The sequence below is a fragment of the Diabrotica virgifera genome, chromosome 1 (assembly GCF_917563875.1).
Source record: "Diabrotica virgifera virgifera chromosome 1, PGI_DIABVI_V3a".
Classification (NCBI taxonomy): Eukaryota; Metazoa; Arthropoda; class Insecta; order Coleoptera; family Chrysomelidae; genus Diabrotica; species Diabrotica virgifera.
The window spans coordinates 216771058-216794865 of record NC_065443.1 but is presented as its reverse complement, the minus strand read 5'-3'; the positions used below and the strand labels follow the sequence as shown (position 1 = coordinate 216794865).

At 33.9% G+C, this 23808-nt stretch overlaps 1 protein-coding gene across 4 annotated transcripts in view; it reads left to right on the top strand.

Moving 5' to 3' along the window:
* LOC114332915 (ubiquitin carboxyl-terminal hydrolase 7) overlaps nt 1-23808 on the top strand; it is a 77489-nt gene that overhangs the window by 31167 nt on the left and 22514 nt on the right. For all 4 annotated transcript variants that reach the window (XM_028282698.2, XM_028282697.2, XM_028282700.2 and 1 more), the window contains exons 7-11: nt 2419-2757; nt 11501-11972; nt 14710-15085; nt 17430-17692; nt 20691-20975. In XM_028282698.2, the coding sequence (XP_028138499.1) occupies nt 2419-2757; nt 11501-11972; nt 14710-15085; nt 17430-17692; nt 20691-20975 (1735 nt within the window). The remainder of the gene's footprint in view (nt 1-2418; nt 2758-11500; nt 11973-14709; nt 15086-17429; nt 17693-20690; nt 20976-23808) is intronic.

Genomic DNA, 23808 nt, shown 5'->3' with positions numbered 1-23808 from the left:
TTTTAGTAAAATTATATTTTTCATTCGATTTTGCCGCTTTAGGAGTGCCTTGTTTTTATAACATAGTTATAAAATTCGCTGCAAGTCCTCCTGAAATTGGTTTTCGTGGGTGAAAATCGGGACATTTGGTGTCCCGATCGGGTACAAATCGGTACGCGTCCCCAGATCCCTGAAAATCGGGACGTCCCGCGCAAATCGGGACACCTGGTAACGCTATCTGTTACCCTATTCCAATCATCAAAAGTGATGATTTCGTCAAGGGAACTTACAAACTGTTTGACGCCGAAACCGTGCCAAGGTTCTGTTTGAGTGCTAAACTCCCGAGTTACAGGTCTATCCCTACAGGGGCAAACCGTCCTCTCGGGGGTAGTTTGTGTTATTGCGCACTTCATAAGCTGCGCAGTAGAGTCAGAATGTGGATCGGTCTGAACGTCCACGTCTATCAGCATTATATCGGTTTCCTCAAACCGCCTTTTGTCTATCCATGTTTTTAGTGACTCATTTTTCATATTATTTGTGTTCTTCTGTAACGCGAGTACGCGAGCAAGTTTGGCATTTAATATTGCGTTAGTTAGATGGCTCTACTCGAGTTACTTGGGAACAAAAAAATAATGAAGAAAATTGCTCCATGGGAAGCCGAGAAAATGCATTTTTTTAACGTATACCGATTTTGAACTTTAAGATTACATTTTCTCCAACCTAATTTTTGATTGAAATTTTGCTATTTTTGTCAATTTTCACTCGTAATATCGATAGTTTTTATTATAACAATATATGTTGTGAGTATTTTAAAGATATGAAAATTGGTGTGGAGAAAGAGGACAAAACTAAAAACGTAATGGTTCGAAAATTATGATCCTATTGTTTATATCTTTGCCGTAAATTCCGGTCAACTTTGACCGGTTGTATCTCAGGAACCACTTATCACAATTAAACATTTTTTCTTGTAAAAGAAGCGTCCTGTCGCTTTTTTTCCAATACCGTTTTCATGATTTAATTTAATTTAATATTTTCCGAGATATTCTAATTGTTTATAAGCCAAAAAATTGTTTATAAATTTAAAATATTCCAGAGGCCGCTTAAATAGTCCAATTTCAATTCTGTAAAGTAGATTAGATAGGTACAGTGTCTTTTTTAACCAAAAATCATAGTAATTATTATGTATCATAATTATTGTGGTTATTATAGCGACCGTAAATTTTTAATTAATAATTCAATTGTTGCTTAACTGTTCATTCAATTTCCATGGGCTTCTGGAATTATCTATACGAAAAGAGCTTTTATATTACCAAGTTATTTAATTATTGATAAACAATTAGTTATCTAATACCGGGTGCGGCAAAAGTCAGTTCCCGCTATGTAGTTTCGGGCATAAGCGCGATAAGTACATGCTAACAATCGGCCTCGCATAACAGGTGTTCCCTACTGTTTGTAGGGTTCCCCTTAAGTTTCGTTCATTTGCCTGTCGCGTGTTGGTGTTCGTTGTGGGGTCTGCTGAATAATAGTGTGCAAACTCTCCCACAGTTGAAGACAATTATTGAGGAAGAGTTTGAACACCTCCGTCAGAACAAGGCAATCCTCAACCGAACATGCCGTAGCGTTGCGAGCCGTTGCGAACGTTGTATCGAGGAAGATGGACACCAGTTCGAACATAAAGCTTAAATTTTTATATGCACTTTTGTAACCCAAATTTGCGACTTAATTAAACGTTTTGCATTTTCATTTTCCGATATTTTTCGATTGTGCAAATCGGGGAACTGACTTTTGCCGCACCCTGTATTTTAGTTGAAAATTAAAGATTTTGTTGGAAAAACCCGCATTTTCCGGGGAAAATTTTCGTCGAAATAAATCGGGAAAAAAACGTCTATGCAGAATATATTTACGGTGAATTTTTATTGGGGTGTTTTTGGAGTTATAGAGCAAAAATTGAAAAAAAAAAAAACACGATTTTCGGGCGCCATTTTGTTTATAAAAAAAGTAGCACACTATCTGCGGACTTTGCATACCTATATTATTAATATATACAATCATAAGATTCGATTCCAGCAATAAAATTGTTGGTATTTTTGGCAACTTTTTCTTGTATTTTGCTAATTAGTCCAGAGTACACTTAAAACACGATACCACAGGTACACGATATAAAAGTGTATTCCAGTAGGCTTCTTGTAATAAATTATATTTTAAGTGGAGGTTTCTCCAAGTTTCATGTGAAATTGCATAGCAGTTCGTTGCCCTATCGTGATTTTAAACATTTTCTCAGCTATATGCATTGTTTACAAAAGCGGGGAACTTTATTCCAAATAGTAGGCGTCAAGCTTAACAGCTGTCGATCGCGGCCGTTTTACACATACATACTTTATTTATTCAATACCTAGATTTCCTTAATATAATTTTCGAATGATTTGTGAATTGTTTTAGTCGATGAATCCTTTAAAGACTACATAGCCAAAGAGACCTTAGATGGTGATAATAGATACGATGCAGGAGAGCATGGTTTGCAAGATGCTGAGAAAGGTGTCATCTTCAAAGAATTCCCCCCAGTATTGCATCTACACCTGATGAGGTTTCAATATGATCCTGTGACAGACAGCTCAGTGAAATTCAATGATCGGTTCGAATTCTATGAGAAACTCTCGTTGGACGCCTATCTCCAGGAACAGGATCCCAACAACCCTGCCAATTATACTTTGCACGCAGTTCTTGTACATAGCGGTGATAATCACGGAGGACATTATGTTGTTTTTATTAATCCGAAAGGTAAGGGTTTGTTTTATTTTATAATGATTTCCCAATCAGAAAAAAAGCGAGTCATCCTACATGTCAACCAAGCGCACAAGTTAGAAAACTTGTTGCCATCTAAAAAAAGAATGTGTGTACTTTGTATGCACGTAAGAATACTTCTATTATATGATTTCAACGAAATCAATATACTTTAAACAGTTTCTATACTACTTTCCAAAAATTTTTATTAAAACAATACCAAAAATAAAAGAATAAAACACACACAAACACATTGAAAAATGCCACAAATGATTTCTGAACAATAATTGTTGCCAAAAATTTTAATTAAATACGTATTTTCTGAAAAAAATTATATAATAATATACTTATGGTCGCCTCGTATTTCCGTGAAACTGTGTAAAAATATAATGTATCTTTAATAAAAGCAAGCCATAAAAATGAAAGCAAAAGTACCCTACCAGGAGTAGTTATTAACTGCAAAACTATCAATGACTAAGATGTGTAAAATATAAAAGTTTTAAGGTTCTACATTCAGATGTTCCTGGTATGATATTTTAAAATATGGGCAATCACCCAGTTAAGTTTTCATCGAACTGTTGATCAGTCCACGTGGACAAAGAGCCACTCAAAAAATCGGATATTGCTGTTGTGACCAATCATAATGCGGTATCTTTTATCGGAAGAACTACTCACCCTTCGCTCAAGATATAACAATATTTGACTGAGCGAGGCCATGCCATAAAATAGTTTATCACAAAGTGTCATCTTTCGGCTGATTGCAGCCGTCCAGTGGTGTGCACCAGGGACCCGGACCGTACCGCTAAAAACAGAAAACCGAACCGAAACGGATATTTTTTAGTGGACCAGAACCGAAACTGAACCCTTATTTGATATTAAATATAATTTTTGGAACCGAACCGTAACACTTAATTTTTCAAACGGTTTTATCGGTTTTTTTCGGTTTTGTTGTTTATAATATTGTTATTTTTGTTTTTTTTTTTATAAGTTAGTGCAAACAATTTTGCAGTGTTTTCCACTTTTGTTAATAAATAAAAAATACATTTCAAGATGTTTTATTATTTTTAAAATCAACTCAAAAACGATAAACAACAACTATGTTTTAATAATTTCCTCTTTTAATTCTGATCAACAAATGTTTCTGAAGTTGTTGAGGAAAATATTTTTTTTTGTATTTCAGAATATTGTCAAATATTTTATTTAACTAAATCGATGTCGCTTTAGCAAATTCTAAAATAATAATTTTTTTTTTATTTAAATTTATGTGTCTCGGCAGCAATGGCCATTGACACAAACAATATTGGTTATACAATAATTAATTACAATAAGGACTTAAAACTGATTAGGTATTATAACAGTTAATTTCTAAATTTTAAATAACATTACGTAAAAATTACGAAGAAAAAAAAATTGGATATACAATCATTGGATACTATAGAGACGTACAACTAATTATAAAATTGCTTCGGTCTTCTTGGGATACTTCGGACGTTGTTTAGTCATAGTAGCAGTTGCATATGAACTAGTAAGATTACTGGAACAATTGGGTCCAAACATGGTGTTGCTAACAGTGGGGGAACATTGATTTAAATTGTTACTCATGTAGTCAAAAGTAACTTGAATTTGTTTATATTAACGCTTTGGATGTCTGGAAATAAGTGATAACCTTGGATACACCACTGCAATACTGGTTGCCTAACCGTTGGCGTCCGTTGGGACGGGATAGCAACAGTGAAAAACTATTGACAGTTTGACACTGAATGGGTTTAAATTGGACGATTATTAAGTAAAACATCTCTTACTGACTGAAGTTACAACTTGTTCTTGATGATTAACACGTAACACAATTGTTATTAGTCACTATTTGAGCGAAAACTAATTTTAGTAACTAGTATTTACAGTAATAATTACAAATTTCGGCACCAATTTACAGATCGATACATACACGTTCTGACGTTAGTTTGACAGACCAAATAATAAAATTAATCTATCCATTGTTAACTTTTGTACCTGATCAGTGGTCACTAATAATTGATATTCGGTGATAAATCTTTGTTATGTTGGTTGTGACGGTAAAATATAATTTTAATAATGTCAACAATTAATTATTAGATTATGTAGAATGTAATAGAATACAGAGATATAAATGAATTGAGCCATACTGGTAGGGGAGCTCAAGCGGGCATTTTTGCAGTTACTTGAGCGAGCCAGAAAATCACATGGGGAGAAACCTTGTAGGTCCTATGTAAATGTACCCCTACCATATATTGGATCTTAATACAGGAGGATCCGAAAAAAAATATACCCTTAGAAAAATTTAAATTGTCACATTAAGATAAGGTAAGTTAAGTACATACAGAACAGTGTATATTTCAAAAATCTGACGGTTTGAGGGGGCGCGTAAGAAAATGTGCGAGTCACAAAGCTTCACAAGAAAAAAGCGAACATGTTGAGAAATAAACGTTAGATCGAAAAACTAAAAATTACGTGTTCAATATTTTTCAAAAATATATCGAATGATACCAAACACGAACTCCCACGGAGAGGAGTGAGGGTAAATTTTAAATAGGAACCCCGCAATATTTTGCGAAATGAACATCAGATCGAAAAAGTACAAAATACACGTATCAAAATACACTGTCGGAAAAAATACATGTGCCGTTTTTGTGGTCTGACCGTTCCAAATTTTTAACCTGTTCCACAATTTAAACTTCCCCTGTTCCAGTGTTCCCATATTTTAAAGTTTGTCCAATTAGACATCCTTAAGATATTAACAAATTTTCAGCTTGCTATTAATCAACTTTTTTTTCATACGCGGTATCCAGATACTAATAGATAAGCACCAGACTATTTAAAAGTATTACTAAGCTTTGTTTTTAAACCAAGAGGAGTACACTAAAAAGACATATTCACACCCAAGAAAGTCACTAGAAATATCACCAAACACATCTTCTTTTTTGGTTAATCATATCGGCCTTCGACGATTATCCATATTATACTAATACGTCGCTAAAGAGTTACAATCTAAAGGTCGATAAAGGTATATCTATCAATGGAGAATTTTGGAACAACTTATGAGTTGCAGATGATACAGTAAAGGCCGGGACACACACATCTGCACCGAGCCCACACCGAGCACAGACAGCATGGCCAGCCTTGCTGTCTCTGCTCGGTGCGGGCGCGGTGCGGACACGGTGCTGGTTCGGTGCGGATATGTGTGTCCCGGCCTTAATAATAACGGATTAAGACAATGATTTAGAATTTAGAGAACGTAATGCAACGCCTTAGTGAACGCTGTCATGAGTACGGACTGAAGATTAATTTAAAGAAAACTAAATGCATGACCATGACTAAATTAGCACACGCAAACATCCAATTGACTATTGAAGATACTGTAATTGAGAGTGTGGATACTACAAATAATTAGGAACATCAAATGTGGACCAAAGCAAAGAAATTAGGGAGCGTTCAAGTACGTACGTAACGCGGTTTTTGAAGATTTTTGACCCCCTCCCCCTTCGTAACGCACCTTAATGGGGCGTTCACGTATTACGTAACGCAATTTTTGAAGATTTTTAACCCTCCCCCCTTACGTAATATTTGAACGGCCCCTTACGACACGTATTGAAATAGTACGTGCATCATTCATTAAACTTACAAAGTTTCTTTGTTATTAGGATATAAGGTTAGAACTACGCCTAAGGATGCTTCTGTGTTACGTGTTCTCTACTCTTCTTTATGGCTTGGAAGCGTGGACACTAACAAGTCCATCAATTAGTCAAAAGATTACAATAACATGAAAGTTATCAGAGATAAAACAGTAAGGTTTACTACTTATGAGCAGTTGTGTTACTAAAACATATAAATTTGATCATACTTACTGTTTAATTATATGTGATAATTAATGTTATTGACAATTTTTTATACAGGTATTATTATTTTACAATAAGATCTGTTCAGTCGAGTCGATTAGTGTTATCACTATGTACCTAGGTATATCACAGATGTTGATAACACTGATATTTTTTTATTTAAACTTTTTCGTAAAATAAAATATTTACTCATACCCACATAATTTGAGGAGATGCGATGGTCTCATTTACAATTTACACTTAAAATCAAATGTTTGCAAAATAATAACTTTTATTAAATTTAAATTAGATATCTACGCTACTGTTCACTAAATTGTCACCCTGGTCACTCTTAACAGTGTTGCCATTTTGCTAGTATCTGGTCCGCTCTTGTTAGCGTAAATTTTCCAACGGAATCCCGTCTTTACCATACAATCCTAAAATCTATAAAAAAAAATAAAAAAAATGATATAACTTGCATTGGGCTTGAACCTACTTCCCCATGTATCCCGCCGTACGAGAGTCGAAGCGATTTCAAACTGCACCACCTTCGCGTATACGTCATGTGGGAATATACACAAACTGAACAACTTTTTGACATTTTGTTTATATGAATTATTATTAGTTTGATTTTTGTCGAATTAAAATACAACAATATATAGCGTAAGAAAACAATACATTAGATGAAAATTTGTAGAAAGTTTGTTCGTAATCAGATTATGTAAATTAAAGCATTGCCTACTAGGGGTATAGCATAGCAAGTACTAGGTAAGTACATTATTTTTTTTACATTTTCCAAATAGGTATGAAGATAATTTTTTATTGGAATACAACTGAAACATTTAGAATTACGTACCTGTGGCTTTTCAAAACTATTTAAAAAGTCACTATAATTATAAATTTGATTTTATTTCTGTCCTCACAACAATAAAAACTAATATATTATACAACATTTTTGTTTACCGATAACCTCCATATTGAACAATTATTGACAGATCATTTCAACACCCAATCAGAGCCCGTATAAAGACTAATACCAAACTGTCGGTGTGCGCATGCGCGCAGATCTAGGGATGTAAGAAGAGAATATTTTCGAGAATTTTCTATACTGTTTTCGCCAATTCACCTAGTATATTTTTTGCATCCCAAACATAAAGATTATTATTCTTGAAACTCAAACACCTACTTGCCGCTTCGCTCATGAAATGCTTTTTCACTTTCACGCGATTTTAGATCAAATCTTCGAAAATCTGAGTAGCCGGGGCTGGGGCTGGGGAATCCCATGAACCACTAGCTAGGGTATTTACAGTGTCAGTATTTATTGTTTTGGTGCTATATTAACGTGCAAATATTTAGAATGGATCGAAGTAAAGCATAATTTACTAAAAAACCTAAAACAATCACTATACTACTCGTGAAGTCGATCGAAGTTCAGCGAGTACGAGAGTGTAGACAGAGACTTCATGCGATTTTGCTGCGCCTCGGCTTATTTTTTATTTATTTATTTTATTTTTATTTATTCCTACTTGCATTCTGTGGCGGTTTTTGAGACCAAGTCAAAGGAACCGAAGTCCTTATCGCCCGGCGTGAATGTGTTCCTCACGAAGTAGAACGAGTGTCTAGTGACGGGTACTTCGGACTTCGGTAAACTTTCCCGAAGTAACTTTGCGAGAGTGTGGTGCTCGCTTTAAAAAGGAATATATGGAATTATTGTAAAATTAAAAGCGTACAAGGTAAAACAAGTACTTTTGTAAATTTTGTGATAGTCATTACTTGAAAAATGCAACAAGAATGACAAAACATTTAGTAAAATGTGTTAAATGTCCAGTGGCAGCGAGACAATTATTTGAAAAGGATCAACAGAAACATTCATCAACTGCTTTTCAGCTAACACAGTTGTTAGGTTTGTCCAATGATGGTAAGCATGCCTTCATCCAGTGCATCGACTGAAAGAAGTTTCAGTACTTATGGTTTTATCCACTCCTCTAAAAGAAACCGGCTTACTGGTGAAGGGGCTGATAAGGTAACTTTTATTGCTCACAATTTAAAATTGTTAGATGTAGACCAGTCCATGACTGAGCTGGCGACTAGTGAAAAACAAAATCCCACAACCTCTCATCAGTACATTGAAATGCAGAATGTAGATGACCAGGATGAGCTAATGATAGAAATAGATTCTGAATCTGAGGCCTCATCTTTTTCAGATTAGCTCACCACATCCAGTATTTGCTGTTAAGAAAATTTCATTTTTTTTTTGTCAAAAAAATTTTGTTTTCTGTTGTTTTTGTATTTTCTTATATATAAAGAACACTGTTGTTTCGTCTCATAATTTTGTATATAATTTAATGACTTTTAATACCCCATTTCATCTTTAAGTATATCCAAAAGCGCGTCATAAGGTTCATTCTCAGAAAATTCTCCATATTGAGAATATTCTCGGGAATATTCTCCGATTTTTCATTCTCGAGAATTTTCCAACACTACGCAGATCAATATAAATTCACCCTCAATCTCAATCGCGCCTAAAGAAGTATAACTTCAAAAATTACAAATGCAGGCAGGGGCTACTGAAATCACATCAGTGCATCCACTATTCAATAGAATCACTTTAATAATTTAATCATTTAGAAACCTTTGTCAGTAATTGTGTGTGTGGTTGGGATATTGACTACGAAATCTAAGGCTTCATTCGCCTAATCATATTTACCTTTGATTCTTATAACAATTATCAGTAATTCGAAAGTAAAACTGAAGAAACAAAATCAAATCACATCTTCTAATGGCGCTACAACCCTTTGTGAGTTTTGGCCTACCAATGTTCTTCTATTCTGCCCTGTTGGATACTTTCCTTAGCAACTACCTGATGTTCTTGGTTTTAAGATCTCCCTCTATGTGGTCTATCCATCTTTTATGGGGCCTTCCTCTTGTTCTATTTCCTTGGGGCTTCCATCTCTGGATTACTTTTACAGCTCGATTATCTGGCATTCTTTAAAAGTGACCAAATTTTTCTAGAAAATGGTGTATCCTATCGACCTAAAACAAGAGTACCTTTTAGTCGTAGAATATCTCACAATTTAATAATCCAGAGTCAAAAATGCTTAAAAATTAAAGATAAAAAAGTTATGCGATAAAATAATTGTTGCCCTACCCAAAACGGACGCCTATGACCGGTACTAGAAATTCTCAATGCATGGAGTCGATTTATCTGTTGAAGATAAATATGTGTACCAATTTTCGTTTTTATCAATAGAAGCGTTCTGGAGTTATTTAAGAAAAACTACTTACAAGACGCCATCTTCAAAGAGCTCTAGTTCCTTTAGGCAAGCCGCACACCAAAGAAACATGAAACGAAAAACATGAAACGTGAAACATGTTTCATGAAAATAAAACACTGCTAAACAAATTTCAAAGTCCGCCTACCAATAAAACAAGTGTGATTCATGCTCATGACACATTTTTATTTTCGGAGAGTTTCATAAATGGCCGGACGCATATTTGTTTAGCAGTGTTTTATTTCCATGAAACGTAATTTACGTTTCATGTTTCTTTGATGTGCGGCCTGCCTAAGGAATCATTTTCGGACTAGGTGAATTGAGTTAAAATATCTTAAAATTATCTGAGAAATCTCCTGTCTTCGTTTGTCGGTAGAGTTTCTGGACATCCTGTATTTGAACACATTTTTGTAAATTTGTTTAAGTCGATAATAAGTAATAACAATATAATAATTTATCTTTTGCATTTAGCAATAAGACAAGTGAATTTTTCAATGAGTTTGATGAAATTTTCTCTTCAGTTTTTTAATTTCTTATGTAAGTTTTCTCCAATATTTGAGCCAGTAATATTATTCAATCTTACATTAGCCATATCTTTCAGGTTAGATATGATTTCGATACTGAATTTATCCACCTGGATTTACGAAAAATATAGAGGCAAAGCTGCAGATAGATATACAGAGTGACTCAAAGAAAACAGTCCACCTCGATATTTGGCAGTATTTCTTAGTTTTTAAGGAAAACGACACAGGTCGGTTTTTGATATAAGGGGAACACATTTTTACGGTACATACATCTGTCATTTGTCAACCCCCTCCCTTCCACATCCCCACCCCTTATTTTAAATAGGGAATAGGGGTCGTGTGCTACCTCATTTGAAAGCTTATTCAATTCTCTATTCAGTAATATTAACATTGACATAATTATTTATACAGGGTGTCCAAGAAAAATTATTTTGAATTAAATTAATTGACACAAAAAGAAGAATGCATGTAATTTATTTAACTCAAAATACATTCTACTGCTGACAGAAAACAGAAAAAAATGTTTATTTGATAAATAAACATTGTTTGTTGCTTAAATTCAATATTCAACCTACCAAGAGGCAGATAGGTGGCAGCTTGAACATTGAAATTAAGCAAAAAACAATGTTTATTTATCAAAAAACATTTTTTTTGTGTTTTTTGACAGCAGTAGAATGTATTTTGAATTAAATAAATTACATACATTCTTCTTTTTGTGTCAATTAATTTAATTAAATTTTTTTTCTTGGACACCCTGTATACATAATTATGTTAATGTTTATATTACTGAATAGAGAATTGAATAACCTTTCAAATGAGCTAGCACACAACCTCTATTCCCTATTTAAAAATTAGGGGGGGGGAGTGGAAGGGAGGGGGTTGACAAATGACAGATGTATTTACCGTAAAAATGTGTCCCCCTTAGATCAAAAATCGACCTGTTTCGTCATTTTCTTAAAATCTAATAAATACTGCCAAATATCGAGGTGGACTGTTTTCTTTGGCCCGCTCTGTATTAACTGATAACATATATTGGCACTAACTCATCAATAAGTGATATCGTGTTAAGTCAATCTAAGGTGTATTATTTTAGGTGATGGTAAATGGTGTAAATTCGATGACGACGTCGTTTCAAGATGTACCAAACAAGAAGCATCTGAGCACAATTTTGGTGGACATGATGAGGACATGAATATGACAGTAAAACACTGTACTAATGCTTACATGTTGGTGTATATAAGGGATTCTGAAATGCCCAAAGTATTACAAGATGTGACAGATGCAGACATTCCCACAGAACTGGCCGATCGCTTGGCAGAGGAAAAGCGAATGGAGCAGGTGAGGCGTAAAGAACGTAACGAGGCCCATCTGTACATGACGATAAACGTTCTTTTGGAGGATGCGTTCGATGGTCATCAAGGCAACGATCTTTATGATCAAGAAAGGGCTCTTTTTAGGGTGTTCAAAATCAAAAAGATGGCCACTGTTGCCGAACTAATGGAAATGCTGGCGGACGCCTTTAAGTATCCTCCAGAGCAAATAAGACCATGGCCTTTTAGTCAGAGGTTAGTAAATGTGTTTCTATTAAAGCATATTAGCGGACTCATACACCAAAGCAATATCCAAACGCAACATGAAACACTCAACATCAGGGTTGAAAGGTCAGTTTTTATTTCGTCAGTAGTTTTGCTTTCAAAAAATCAATAAAAATAAGTAGATCTTTTAAGACATGTATAATACAGTAAAACCTGTGTTAACGGCCACCTATACTAACGGCCAGTTTCAATATTCTCCAAACCAATTATAAGTAGATTCACTTATTTATGACCTGGTATTTAAGGCCACCTGTATAATACGGACGCGGCCAAATAATCTCATATTTGTAAAAGCCTTCATAGAAATTTACCTGTTAAGCTTGTCAGGCACGGAGAGCTAATTAATTGTTAATCATTTCGAACTAATAAATTAAAATTTGTTTTTAATTTATTAATTAGAAATGATTAATAATTAATTAGCTCTCCGTGCGTGACAAGCTAAACTGGCTTGGCCATTTAGAAATAATGCCAGATAATCGAGCTGTGAAAGTAATCCAGAGATGGAAGCCCCAAGGAAATACAACAAGAGGAAGGCCCCGTAAAAGATGGATAGACAATGTAGAGGGGAATCTTAAAACCATGAAAATCAGGCAGTGGCGAAGGAAAGTATCCGACAGGGCAGAATGGAAGAACATTGTTAAGCAGGCCAAGACTCACAAAGGTTTGTAGCGCCATTAGAAAAAGCAGAAGAATTATAAATAATTAATAATTAATTAGCTCTCCGTGCATGACAAGCTTAACAGGTAAATTTCTATCTTCTTCTTCAAGTGCCATCTTCGCGACGGAGGTCGGCAATCATCATAGCTATTCGGACTTTAGAGATGGCTGCTCTGAAAAGTTCATTTGATGTACATTGGTACCATTCACTGAGGTTGCGCAGCCATGCTATTCTACGTATCCCTATGCTTCTTTTTCCTTGGATCTTCCCCTGCATAATGAGTCGGAGCAAGTTGTATATTTCTCTACGTGTAATATGTCCGAGATATTCCAAATTTCTGGTTTTGATGGTATTTAAGACTTCCATTTCTTTATTCATCTTTCTCAGAACCTCTTTGTTTGTGACATGTTCTGTCCGTGATATTTTCAGAATTCTTCTGCGCATCCACAACTCAAATGATTCCAGTTTTTTCATTGATGCCGCACTCAAGGTCCAAGCCATTCCGTAAAACAAAGTCAAGAAAACGTAGCACCTAGCCAACCTTACTCTTAACTCTAACTTTAGATCTCTTGTGCACATTTTGTTAAAATTAGCTCTAACCTTTTCTATTCTAATTTTAATTTCCTGAAAGAGTTTGAAAGAGTAAAAAATTTAATCATTTGAAGAGTTGATCATTATTTCAAGATATACATATTGGTCTACTCGTTTGACATTGGTACTGTTATGAGGAGATTCTCGTTATTTCTTTGCGTTTTAGATATTCTCATAAACTTTGTCTTCTTGATGTTTATTGTTAGCAGTGGCGGATCCAGAATTTGGGGGGGGGTCTTAGATCTTGAGGGTAATTTAATAATTACAAAATTGGAAAAAATCCTTTGTAAAAGGTATAAAATTTTATTAAAATTCCTTTAAAGGGCTACATCACAACAAAACGTTTTCGATTTTTATAAAAAAACATAATCAGTGTTAGATAAACTGGATGCTAGCTGAGCCACAAAAGAGCTAGCATCCAGTTTGTCTAACACTGATGATGATTTTTTATAAAAATCGAAAACGTTTTGTTGTGATGTAGCCCTTTAAAGGGATTTTAATAAAATTTTATACCTTTTACAAAGGATTTTTTCCAATTTTGTGATTGATGGTATACAGCCAACTACAGGAAAAACATTTTCTTTTCCTTGTGGATTTTTTAATTTAATAATTACTTTTCTCTGATGCAAGCTCACTTAGTGGGTTTTCAATTATTTTTTGGATGGACCTAAAATGTTTTTTTGTTGTTTGACGGCTCCCGGTTTTTATTTTTTTAGGCTTATTGAATTGATATTTATTTTCGTTTGGCGGGGAGGGGGGAAGTCATGACCCCCCGTGATACCTCCCTTGGACCCGCCACTGATTGTTGTTAGACTGTATTCTCGGCTATACACCGCTATTTTGTTCACCAGTCTCTGAAGATCTTCAATATTTTCGGCTAAGATGACAGTGTCATCCGCATATCTAATGTTGTTAATGGGAACTTCATTTATTCCAGCAGTTTCGCCCTCAAGAGGATCTCTTCCGAGTAGGCATTAAAAAGAACTGGCGACATTACGCATCCCTGTCGCACCCCATGTCAATTTCAATCTGTCGTAATTTCAATTTCCTCTAACAGCTGTTCGTTAAATTTCTGTGAAGGCTTTAAAAATATGAGATTATTCGGCCGCGTCCGTATTATAAAGGTGGCCGTAAATACCAGATCATACATAAGGGAATCTACATATATTTGGTTTGCAGAATTTTGAAACTGGCCGTTAGTACAGGTGGCCGATTTTGACAAGTGGCTGTTAACACATGTTTTACTGTATTGTACATTTCTTAAAAAATCTACTGATTTTTTGAAAGCAAAACTACTGAAGAAATGAAAACTGACCTGGCAACCCTGCTCACTGCCTATCTTTCCGCAATGTATGTTATATGTGATTTCTTTAGGATATTGCTTTGGTGTACTAGCTCGCTTAACTCGGCCATACAACATATTTTGTGGCACAGAAAATAACATTGTTGCTTTTTCAGGTCAAACCAAACCATCCGACCCAGTGTTTTAGATCTCGAAACAGACCTCCACAAGCCTGTAATAGACACAGCAGAAAACGCGAATCCTTGGAACATATTCCTCGAGCTCCTTCCTCCTGATTCGGGGCAATCGACACTTCCGACGTTTGACAAGGAAACAGATGTATTATTGTTTTTCAAAATGTACGATCCCAAGCAAAAGAAAATCCACTATTGCGGTCACAGCTATTTACCCGTTACGAGTAAGTTAGTGGATATTATACCGTTGCTGAACGAAAGAGCAGGATTTCCGCCAGATACCGAATTGTTACTTTATGAGGAAATACGACCGAATATGATAGAGAAAATTACAAATTTTAATGATCCTTTAGAAAAGGTAAGTTTATGTAACACACAAGCTATATAAAAAAGTTTTTTTATACAGTTCATCTAATAAGTGCCTTGACGCGTTTAGATACTTTATATTCAATTTTTGTTCCGACGTGAAAAACCATGACATCCAACGTTATGAACTTTTTCATTTCCCATTCCTCACTTAAAATTCTCACTATTATTCAGTACGATACAGTGTACTTTTTCAATATACATATCTGTTGGCGATCATAATGTTTCAATCATAGTGTTGGCGATCATCATGGCAATCTTTATCTTGTCTGCAGCAACGAAGAAAAGCTGCACAGATGTTATGTTGAACCAAGTTCTGAGGATCTTTAACCAGGATGTTCTTCCTGGACCTCGCCTTCCAAATATTTTTCCCTGTAGAGTGGCTTATAGGAGGGTAAACTAGAATTCAAACAGTAAGGAATGCACCTAATTTTCCCCTTCTTGCCATATTCTAAATTTGAAGAAATATATAGGGAATAATCAGATTTTTTTTGACATGCCATTCCTATAGGGCTTTTCATTCAGTGTATATTAATATTATACACAGATTATACAACATATGACAGAAGCTCCAAACAAATGACAATCGATGAAAAGCCCTATTACAGCGACCATTTTATTGGCTAGAAGCAGTGACGATTATATATGATATTCAGATATTATATTTGGCCAGATGGTAAATGGTAACTGACGTCTGTCATAATATTGTAGGTTAAATATAAAGTCAAATTATATTTTATTTATTTAGTTAATATTTTAACAACAGTTTATTTTTTAACCAACTTCACTTTCCTTGCCCTATTGGGACCGTGCAAGTTCGGCAAAGCGACCTCTATTTCTACGCTCTGTACTTTTATTCGCACTTTTAATTATATTGGCCAATTATATTAGTCCTGGTTGCTGGATAATTGTCAAGGCCATAGTCCAAAAAAATAATAAGAAGAAAAAATAAGATGCAGGTTATGTTATGCAAACGTAAACACTTGTATGTAGTAAATAAAATTAGTTATTAAAATGCAGTACTGCAAGCAAAATACAATTAATTAAATTTACCTTTATATAATAATTGCATATCATATCAATATTGTGGAGCAATATATAATTTTTCTGCTTCAATGACAGAAGGTATGAAATATTACGTCAATTTGACAATTTCAATTGACAATATGAATTATTTAAGATAGTTGCAATATTTCTCCGCGACTCGCGCACGGTCGTTTCTCGTTTCCCTTCCAAGTACTTGCACACCGCGAATCCTTGATTGGTCTTGTTGTATGGTCGGTTTAATTAGGCGTTATTTTAAGAAATGTTGCTGGCTAAATGGGCACGGCTCACAAAGGCCATAAAAGAAGATGAAAAAAAAAAATAATCAAACATTTTTTTAAAATGGCATGGACTTTATGTCAATCAGCCAGTCACAACATGAGGTATCTAGTGTCATGTGTAGTGTGTGTGTTGAGTAAGTGTCTTGTTACTTTGCAAAGTCGACGTCATTGTCTTTGCAAAGAGACGCTAATTGTATCCGAACGTCTGCGGTCCCTCCGGTGACAAACAAACATCTTAAATAACCTTATATCGGACAATGCCAGTTTGACACTTATAGTAAAGATAGAGATAGTAAAGATCTTTGTTTCATACTCTTAAAGACAAAGAGAAACAGTGTAGGCTGGTTTGTTAAATAAATGTTTTTTTATTTGGCAACAGGCCTTGCCAAACTTGACGGTACCAAAAAAACTAATATATGAGGAAAAATTTGTTGAATTTGTTTGCCGTTAAGTTTGTACCAGTAGGTTATGATGTCATTAAATCTATGACGTGCATTCCTAATTGTTTGACTTCTAGTTTATATCTTGGATTCATTTCCTATAATGTGTCCAAAGTGCTGTAGTTTTCTAAATTAGATGGTATTCAGTACCTCTTGGTTTTTCTTCATTCTTCTGAGGACCTCTTCATTTGTAATTCAACCAGTCCACGGGATCTTGAGTATTCTCTGATACAGTCACATCTCTTGAGTCACATCTCTTCCAATCTCTTGCACATATTTTTGTTTAAAATCCACAATTCAACACCCTAAGAAAAGGACAAGACGTAGCATAGCAACATTCTTACCTTTATACCAAGAGATAATTTGAAAGAATGCGTTCATCTGGTTGAAGGTGGATTTAGTTTTTGTAGTGCGTGCTCATATCTCTTGGTTGTTGGTCCATTCTTCATTTATTATGGTGCTGAGGTAGTTGTAGTACTTCTGTTATCTTTTTCTTGCTAATTATCATGAGCTCTGTCTTTTCGACATTTATGAAATAATTCAATCGTTATACAAACTTTATAACTTTCAGGTATTAGAAGAATTAATGGATGGTGATATAATAGTGTTTGAAAAGGAAGAAAGAGAGGAACTTTCCGACCTTCCGACATGTGTAGATTATTTCAAAGATTTGTATTGTCGCGTTGAAGTGACTTTTGTAGACAAGTGCATACCCAACGACCAGGGATTCACAATGGAGCTGTCACAGAGAATGACATACGATCAGTTCGCCAGAGCCGTAGCGCAGAGGGTAGGAACCGATCCCTATTTGTTACAATTCTTTAAATGTCAAAGGTAAGATCTTATTGTCGAATAAACGTTTTTATTCAGTTTCTCTCCCTTTTAATGTCGACGTCGCAACTGCAACTCATGCATGACCCCCCTTGTCAGTGATTTTTTTAAAAAATTCAATGTTATTTCTGGCTTTTTAAAATCATAAAAATTTATTTACGAATGTATCCGAACAAGAATAATTAATTAATAATTCACTTAAAAATAATTTAACTTAATAAAAAAATATGAACATACTAATTAATGAAGAACATAATTAATAATATAGCATACATATAAATTCATTTTAAAAGCCTTTTTCTTTTCCCAACCATTTGCAGATGTTATTAATAATAAAAAAATCAATGGGAAAATCAAAGTAGCTGGCTGTATCCCATAGTTAAAAAACTAATACAGAAGTAAAAACTTCAATTTGTATCTTGGTATAAAAATGTTTATTAAAACTTTTTAAAATGTTGTCCAAATGGATTGCAAAACGTTTTCGATCTGATTTAGATCATCCTCAGTTTCTAGAATGAAGTATTTCCACGTTAAATTGAAAGCAAAAGGAAAATTATGACTGTTAGTTAAAGAAAAAACATGTGGCAAATACTTACATTCTGCTAAGTCAATGAAACTAGCACACTAATGAAAGTGGTGACATCGAAATATATGGTTTACATAATATAATTTTATAAAGTAAGGCGACGTTAAGTCGATGTTAATAGATTTTATCCTAGTACTTAAAGTGCAACATGGTCCCTTGCTCGATTGGAAAGCGTGGTTCTTGCCAGTTCAAAAGACATAGAACAACTGAGATGTAGGAAGTAAAAATCTAGTTGTCAAGAGTGACATGACATGTCAAGGTAGTCAGATTTTGGTTATGACCTTAACATGAGTGTAGTTTTGAATTTAAATTTTAGTTATAATGTAATGGTTGTTATTAAATGTCTTACAATGCAATTCTAAAATGCAATAAGTATAATTGAGGCGGTAGCTAGAAGAAGGGCCTATCTGCCAAAAGTGTATTTTGAGAAACAAGCATTTAAAGATTTAACATCTATGCCATAAGCGAATCAACACTTGCATTTTTTAAGCGTTATAGTTTGAATAATTTCGATAATCCATTGATAAAATAATAGAAAACAGTTTAATAATATACCGGGTGGTGAATTGGAAAACGGGCCATAGGAAACCCAATGTAAAATTCTAAATTGTTGAATTCCTGCTTCCCTAATTATTTTACATCAAAATTCATGAGAAACTATTTGTAGAGGATTAAAAACTGTATTAAAAACAAAAGTTAAAATTGTTCTACGATTTAAACAGAGTCCAAAATTTTGAAAAATATAATACATTTGCCATACCTAAGTACTATTTCTGACAGTACGCAAACTATTGACTTTATTATTATTACGTGAATAAAACATCTTTATTATTACTACTTTCTCCTCAACTGAGGACATCTTTTCGACTTTATTGTTTTTTAAACAATAAAAACGATAAAATAAAAATACTGACAGCTCAAAATATGGTTAATATAATAATTTCATTGTGACCGAAGGCCACCTTATACACATTCTTGCACTGTGTGTGGCCTAAATTTGGCAAATACTTTGATAAAATTTATTATATTTTACAAAATTTTGGAATGTGTTTAATTCGTAGAACAATTTTAACAATTGTTTTCAATAAAGATTTCAATCCTCTACAAATAGTTTCTCATGTCTTTTGATGTAGAATAATTAGGGAAGCAGGATCAACAGTTTAGAATTTTACATTGAGTTTCCTATGGCCCGTTTTCCAATTCACCACCCTGTATATTTATATTATTTATATAAATGTAATATAAATATTATAACCAATATATAAAATATAAATAATAATACCGATATAAATCTTTCTCAGCTGTTCCAACACTTCTCTAAAAAAAGTGTTGTACCAACATAAAAAGCCGTAATATGTCAAAAAATTAGGTGGACTGACAGAGAACAACATGAAGAATTCAATTCTGTGTTCTCCAGAAAAAGGGCCTATAGAACTATAGACCCTTATTCTAGCTACCGCCTCAATTCATGGTTAAATCTATGACATCATAGATGGTATGAAAAGATTAATTTGTTTTAAAAACGAAATAAGTGAAATATGTTTTACTGTAAACATCATAGTTTGTAAAGGGAAAGAAAAGAAATGACTATGGTTTGTTTTTTAACCCAGAGGAGTGATTCAAATTTACCTCGCCGTAATGCTTGTTTCTAATTGGTCCAAACGAAGGCAAGTTTACTCCACTGTTATTAAATTTTGACACTAATGACATTTATGAAATTTTGGCACTTCTGTAATTTAATAGGTTAATTAAGTATATCGGCGATTTTTTCTGTTTTCTGCATTATTCCTTTAATTTTTAGATTTTTAGTCTACTTTTATATAAAAACAATCGTTTTTAGAACTCTTTAGCGATGTGTTAGTATATTATAATATGTATGGATTATCATCGAAAGCTGATATGATCAACGAAAAAAGAAAATGAATTTGGTTACTTCTCTAGTAACTTTCTTGGGTGTGAATCTGTCTTTTTAGTTTACTCCTCTTGGTTAAAAAATCAACTATAGGCTGATGTAAAACAAAAAATAAGAGTAAAATAAAAGAGTAATGTTGGTTGCCTAATATGAGGGTGGAAAGGAATAGTGTGTATTCATGTGAATTAGAAATATAAATTAGGATATCCTAATTTAACGTATATTTTTTTTATTTTTGAAAAATGGCTTTGGCAGAGCCAATTAGCCAGACTTGTTTGTGATTGATTGCAGATTCATAGTCATAAATTTCTTATTTCATAACATAAGTACATATTATAATATTATTTGTAGGTACATTGTGTTGCTTTTTTTTTATTTTAACGTATATTGATGCGCACATTTAAAGCATTACTTATTCATAAAAATCATAACTTTATTTATGAGAATACCAAACAATTTTCAATACATACATTGCCCCTAATAGAGTTTCTTTTGATTTTCAGTTATAAAGATAGTCCTGGTCACCCGTTGAGGTGTACATTCGAAGGTACTCTCAAAGACCTACTAGTATATTCAAAGCCAAAAGTCCCGAAGAAAATATTTTATCAGCAACTTAGTATTCGAGTCAATGAATTAGAAAATAAGAAGCAATTCAAATGCGTTTACGTGGGCTCGAAGTTCAAGGAAGAAAAGGAACTGATATTATATCCAAATAAAGGTGGAACCGTGGCAGATCTCTTAGAAGAGGCGAAAAAGCAAGTCGGAGATTGTGGTACTGGAAAACTTAGGTAAGTTTATTCCTAGATATTATAAGTATGGTGCTTCTTAGAGGCTTTTTTCAGTGCGACACAAAAAAAGGTACGTCCGTGATACATACACATTTATAACATTTATTCCAGTTGTTGATAGATGGCGCTATAATCGGAAAAAATATTTAGTTATTTAGCTATTATCTATACGACTATAATTTAAAGTTCTTCTCAGTCTTTCAGTGTGTCATCATTAAATGACGTAATATATGATTTTAAGAATGTAGAGAATCACAGCATGACATTTTAGTTAAATCTGACAGTTGTCAGAATCGTAATCGTAATTTGGTATAAAAACAAATCAATTGTGTTTATTTCATTTATAAAAAGGTATGTTTTTGATTTGTATAGTCTCAATAAATTGTACAGATTGTAATCGTATAGATTATAGCGCCATCTATCAACAACTAGAATAAATGTTATAAATGACTTTAATCAATAGCGTACCTTTTTTTCTGTCACTTCCAACTTAATGCGTTAGCAAGGAATCGAAAAACTGTGACGCACTGAAAGATGCCTCTGAGGAGGAGTTTACCTAATAAAAAGTAAGTAAAAAAATTAAAATTGGTTTTATACTAGGGTCATGCGTAAAGTAAGGTTCCCCATGCCGCAGAGAAAGAGTGCGACATGCTGGGAGAAATCTGGCACACTGCCTACACATCAACTTTCTCTCTCTCACCCCATCACATTTCGCCTCGCTGCATTGCTCAGGGTCGGCCTAGTAAATAACTCGTAAAGTATTGACAGTGAAAAAACTCTGAACAAAAGTTGCTAAGAATTAATCAGTTTATCCAATTCCGGACTTGAAGAAGCTGTGAAAATCAGGCAAAATCACGCATTGGCACAATATCACTTTTTTCTTTATGAATTCTATGTATATGCCAAATATCACTTCATTTCAAGCAGTATGATACAGTTGATCCAAAAAACGGCACAACCCAGACATCCAAAGTGAAAGTTATCCTTCAACACCAAATTGTTCTATATGCTCCACATGTTGTTCAGTAAAAAGTCACACCATTTTGAGCGTCGGGTTTGGGTGGTAGGTGCGGGAGAAGTCGGTAAATTAGGAGTTTTTTACGTTTTTCGTCAATATTTCTAAAACTATGCGGTTTAGCGTAAACAATGTTCTATACAAAAATGTTCTACATTCAATTCTAAGTCCAAGTCCAAAAAAAGTCCAATGCATAATCCTTCTAAAATGAACGGTTCAAAAGTTATGGAGATAGTGTATCGTGGGCTTACAACCAAAAGGCACTAAGTCAGAATTTTAACTTTTGAGATAAATGGATTTGAAAGTTTAAACACTCGTGATAATTCATACAGACATAATAAGCTATTTGAAACATTAAATATATGAAGACTACTTTAAGAGTTTTTCAAATAGTTTATTATGTCTGTATGAATTATCATGAGTGTTCAAACTTTCAAATCCATTTATTTCAAACGTTAAAATTCTGACTTAGTGCATTTTTGTTGTAAGCCCACGATATTATAATTGGTCCAAAAAAGGCCTAGCCCCGTCATCCCAAATTAAAGTTTTCCTCCAACACCAAATTGTTCTGTATGGTCCACATATTGTCCAGTAAAAAGTTACACTATTTTGAGCGTCGGGTTTGGGAAGCAGGGGAGGGGAAAAGTCAGTAAATTAGTGGTTTTTTAGATTTTTCGTCAATATTTTTAAACCTAAGAGGTTTAGCGTGAAAAATATTCTATACAAAAATGTTCTACATTAAATTTGAAACGAAAAAGATCCTATGCATAATTGTTCTAAAATCAGCGGTTCCGGAGTTACGGAGAGTGTAAAGTGGAGGTTTTCCATATTAGACAAGGCGGAAACGGCGGGTTCGTTGGGAAAAATATTCCCATGAGATATTTTTGCATAATCACATTTGTGAGACATCCCAGAATAAGGTTCAAGAAGTCGCCCACGTGAAAAGTGGGCCAATTTTTTTTTAGCAATTTTTTTTATTCAAATTGCAAAAATCAATATTTTTGGTCCGGACTATTTTTTTTAGGTTTTTTGGACCATTATGGACAAAAAAGGTCTCTTATAATTTGTCTCTAAAGTTGATCTTTTTCGAATCTTTTTCGAGTTATAAGCAATTTAATATTTGAAAAACGCGAAAATGGCCATTTTTAAGACTTAATAACTCGGTTAAAAATTATTATTATGAAAGTCAGAAAGTGACTAAATCAAAGTTTAAAGTCTCCGCTACATGATTCTGAAGAAATCTGTGTCATTAATTTACTACTAAGCTGCTATTTTTAATTAATAACAATGAGCTGTTAGATCGTATTGACGCGGTTGTAAATGTGAGTGCGAGTAAGATGCACAATTGGACTGCTGGAATGGCTTCTCTCTCGCACTCAGCATTTACAGATGCCGCACACGTGCATGACGCTTATTATTTTTACTTAAAAATAACACCTTAGTAATAAAATAATGACAAAAATTTCTTCAGGATCTTGTAGGGGGGGCTCTAAACTTTGATTTAGTCATATATTGCCTTTTATAATAATAACTTTTAACCGAGTTATTAAGCCTTGAAAATCGCCATTTTTCGTTTTTTTCAATTTTAAATTGCTTATAAGTCGAAAACGATCAACTTTAGAGAAAAATTATAAGAGATCTTTTTTGTACAGAATAGTACAAAAAATCAAAGAAAAAATTGTTCGGGCCAAAAATATTGATTCTTGCAATTTGATTAAAAAAAAATTGTTAAAAAAAAATTGGCCCACTTTTCGCGTGGGCGACTTCTTGAACCTTATTCTGGGATGTCTCACGAATATGATTATGCAAAAAAATCTC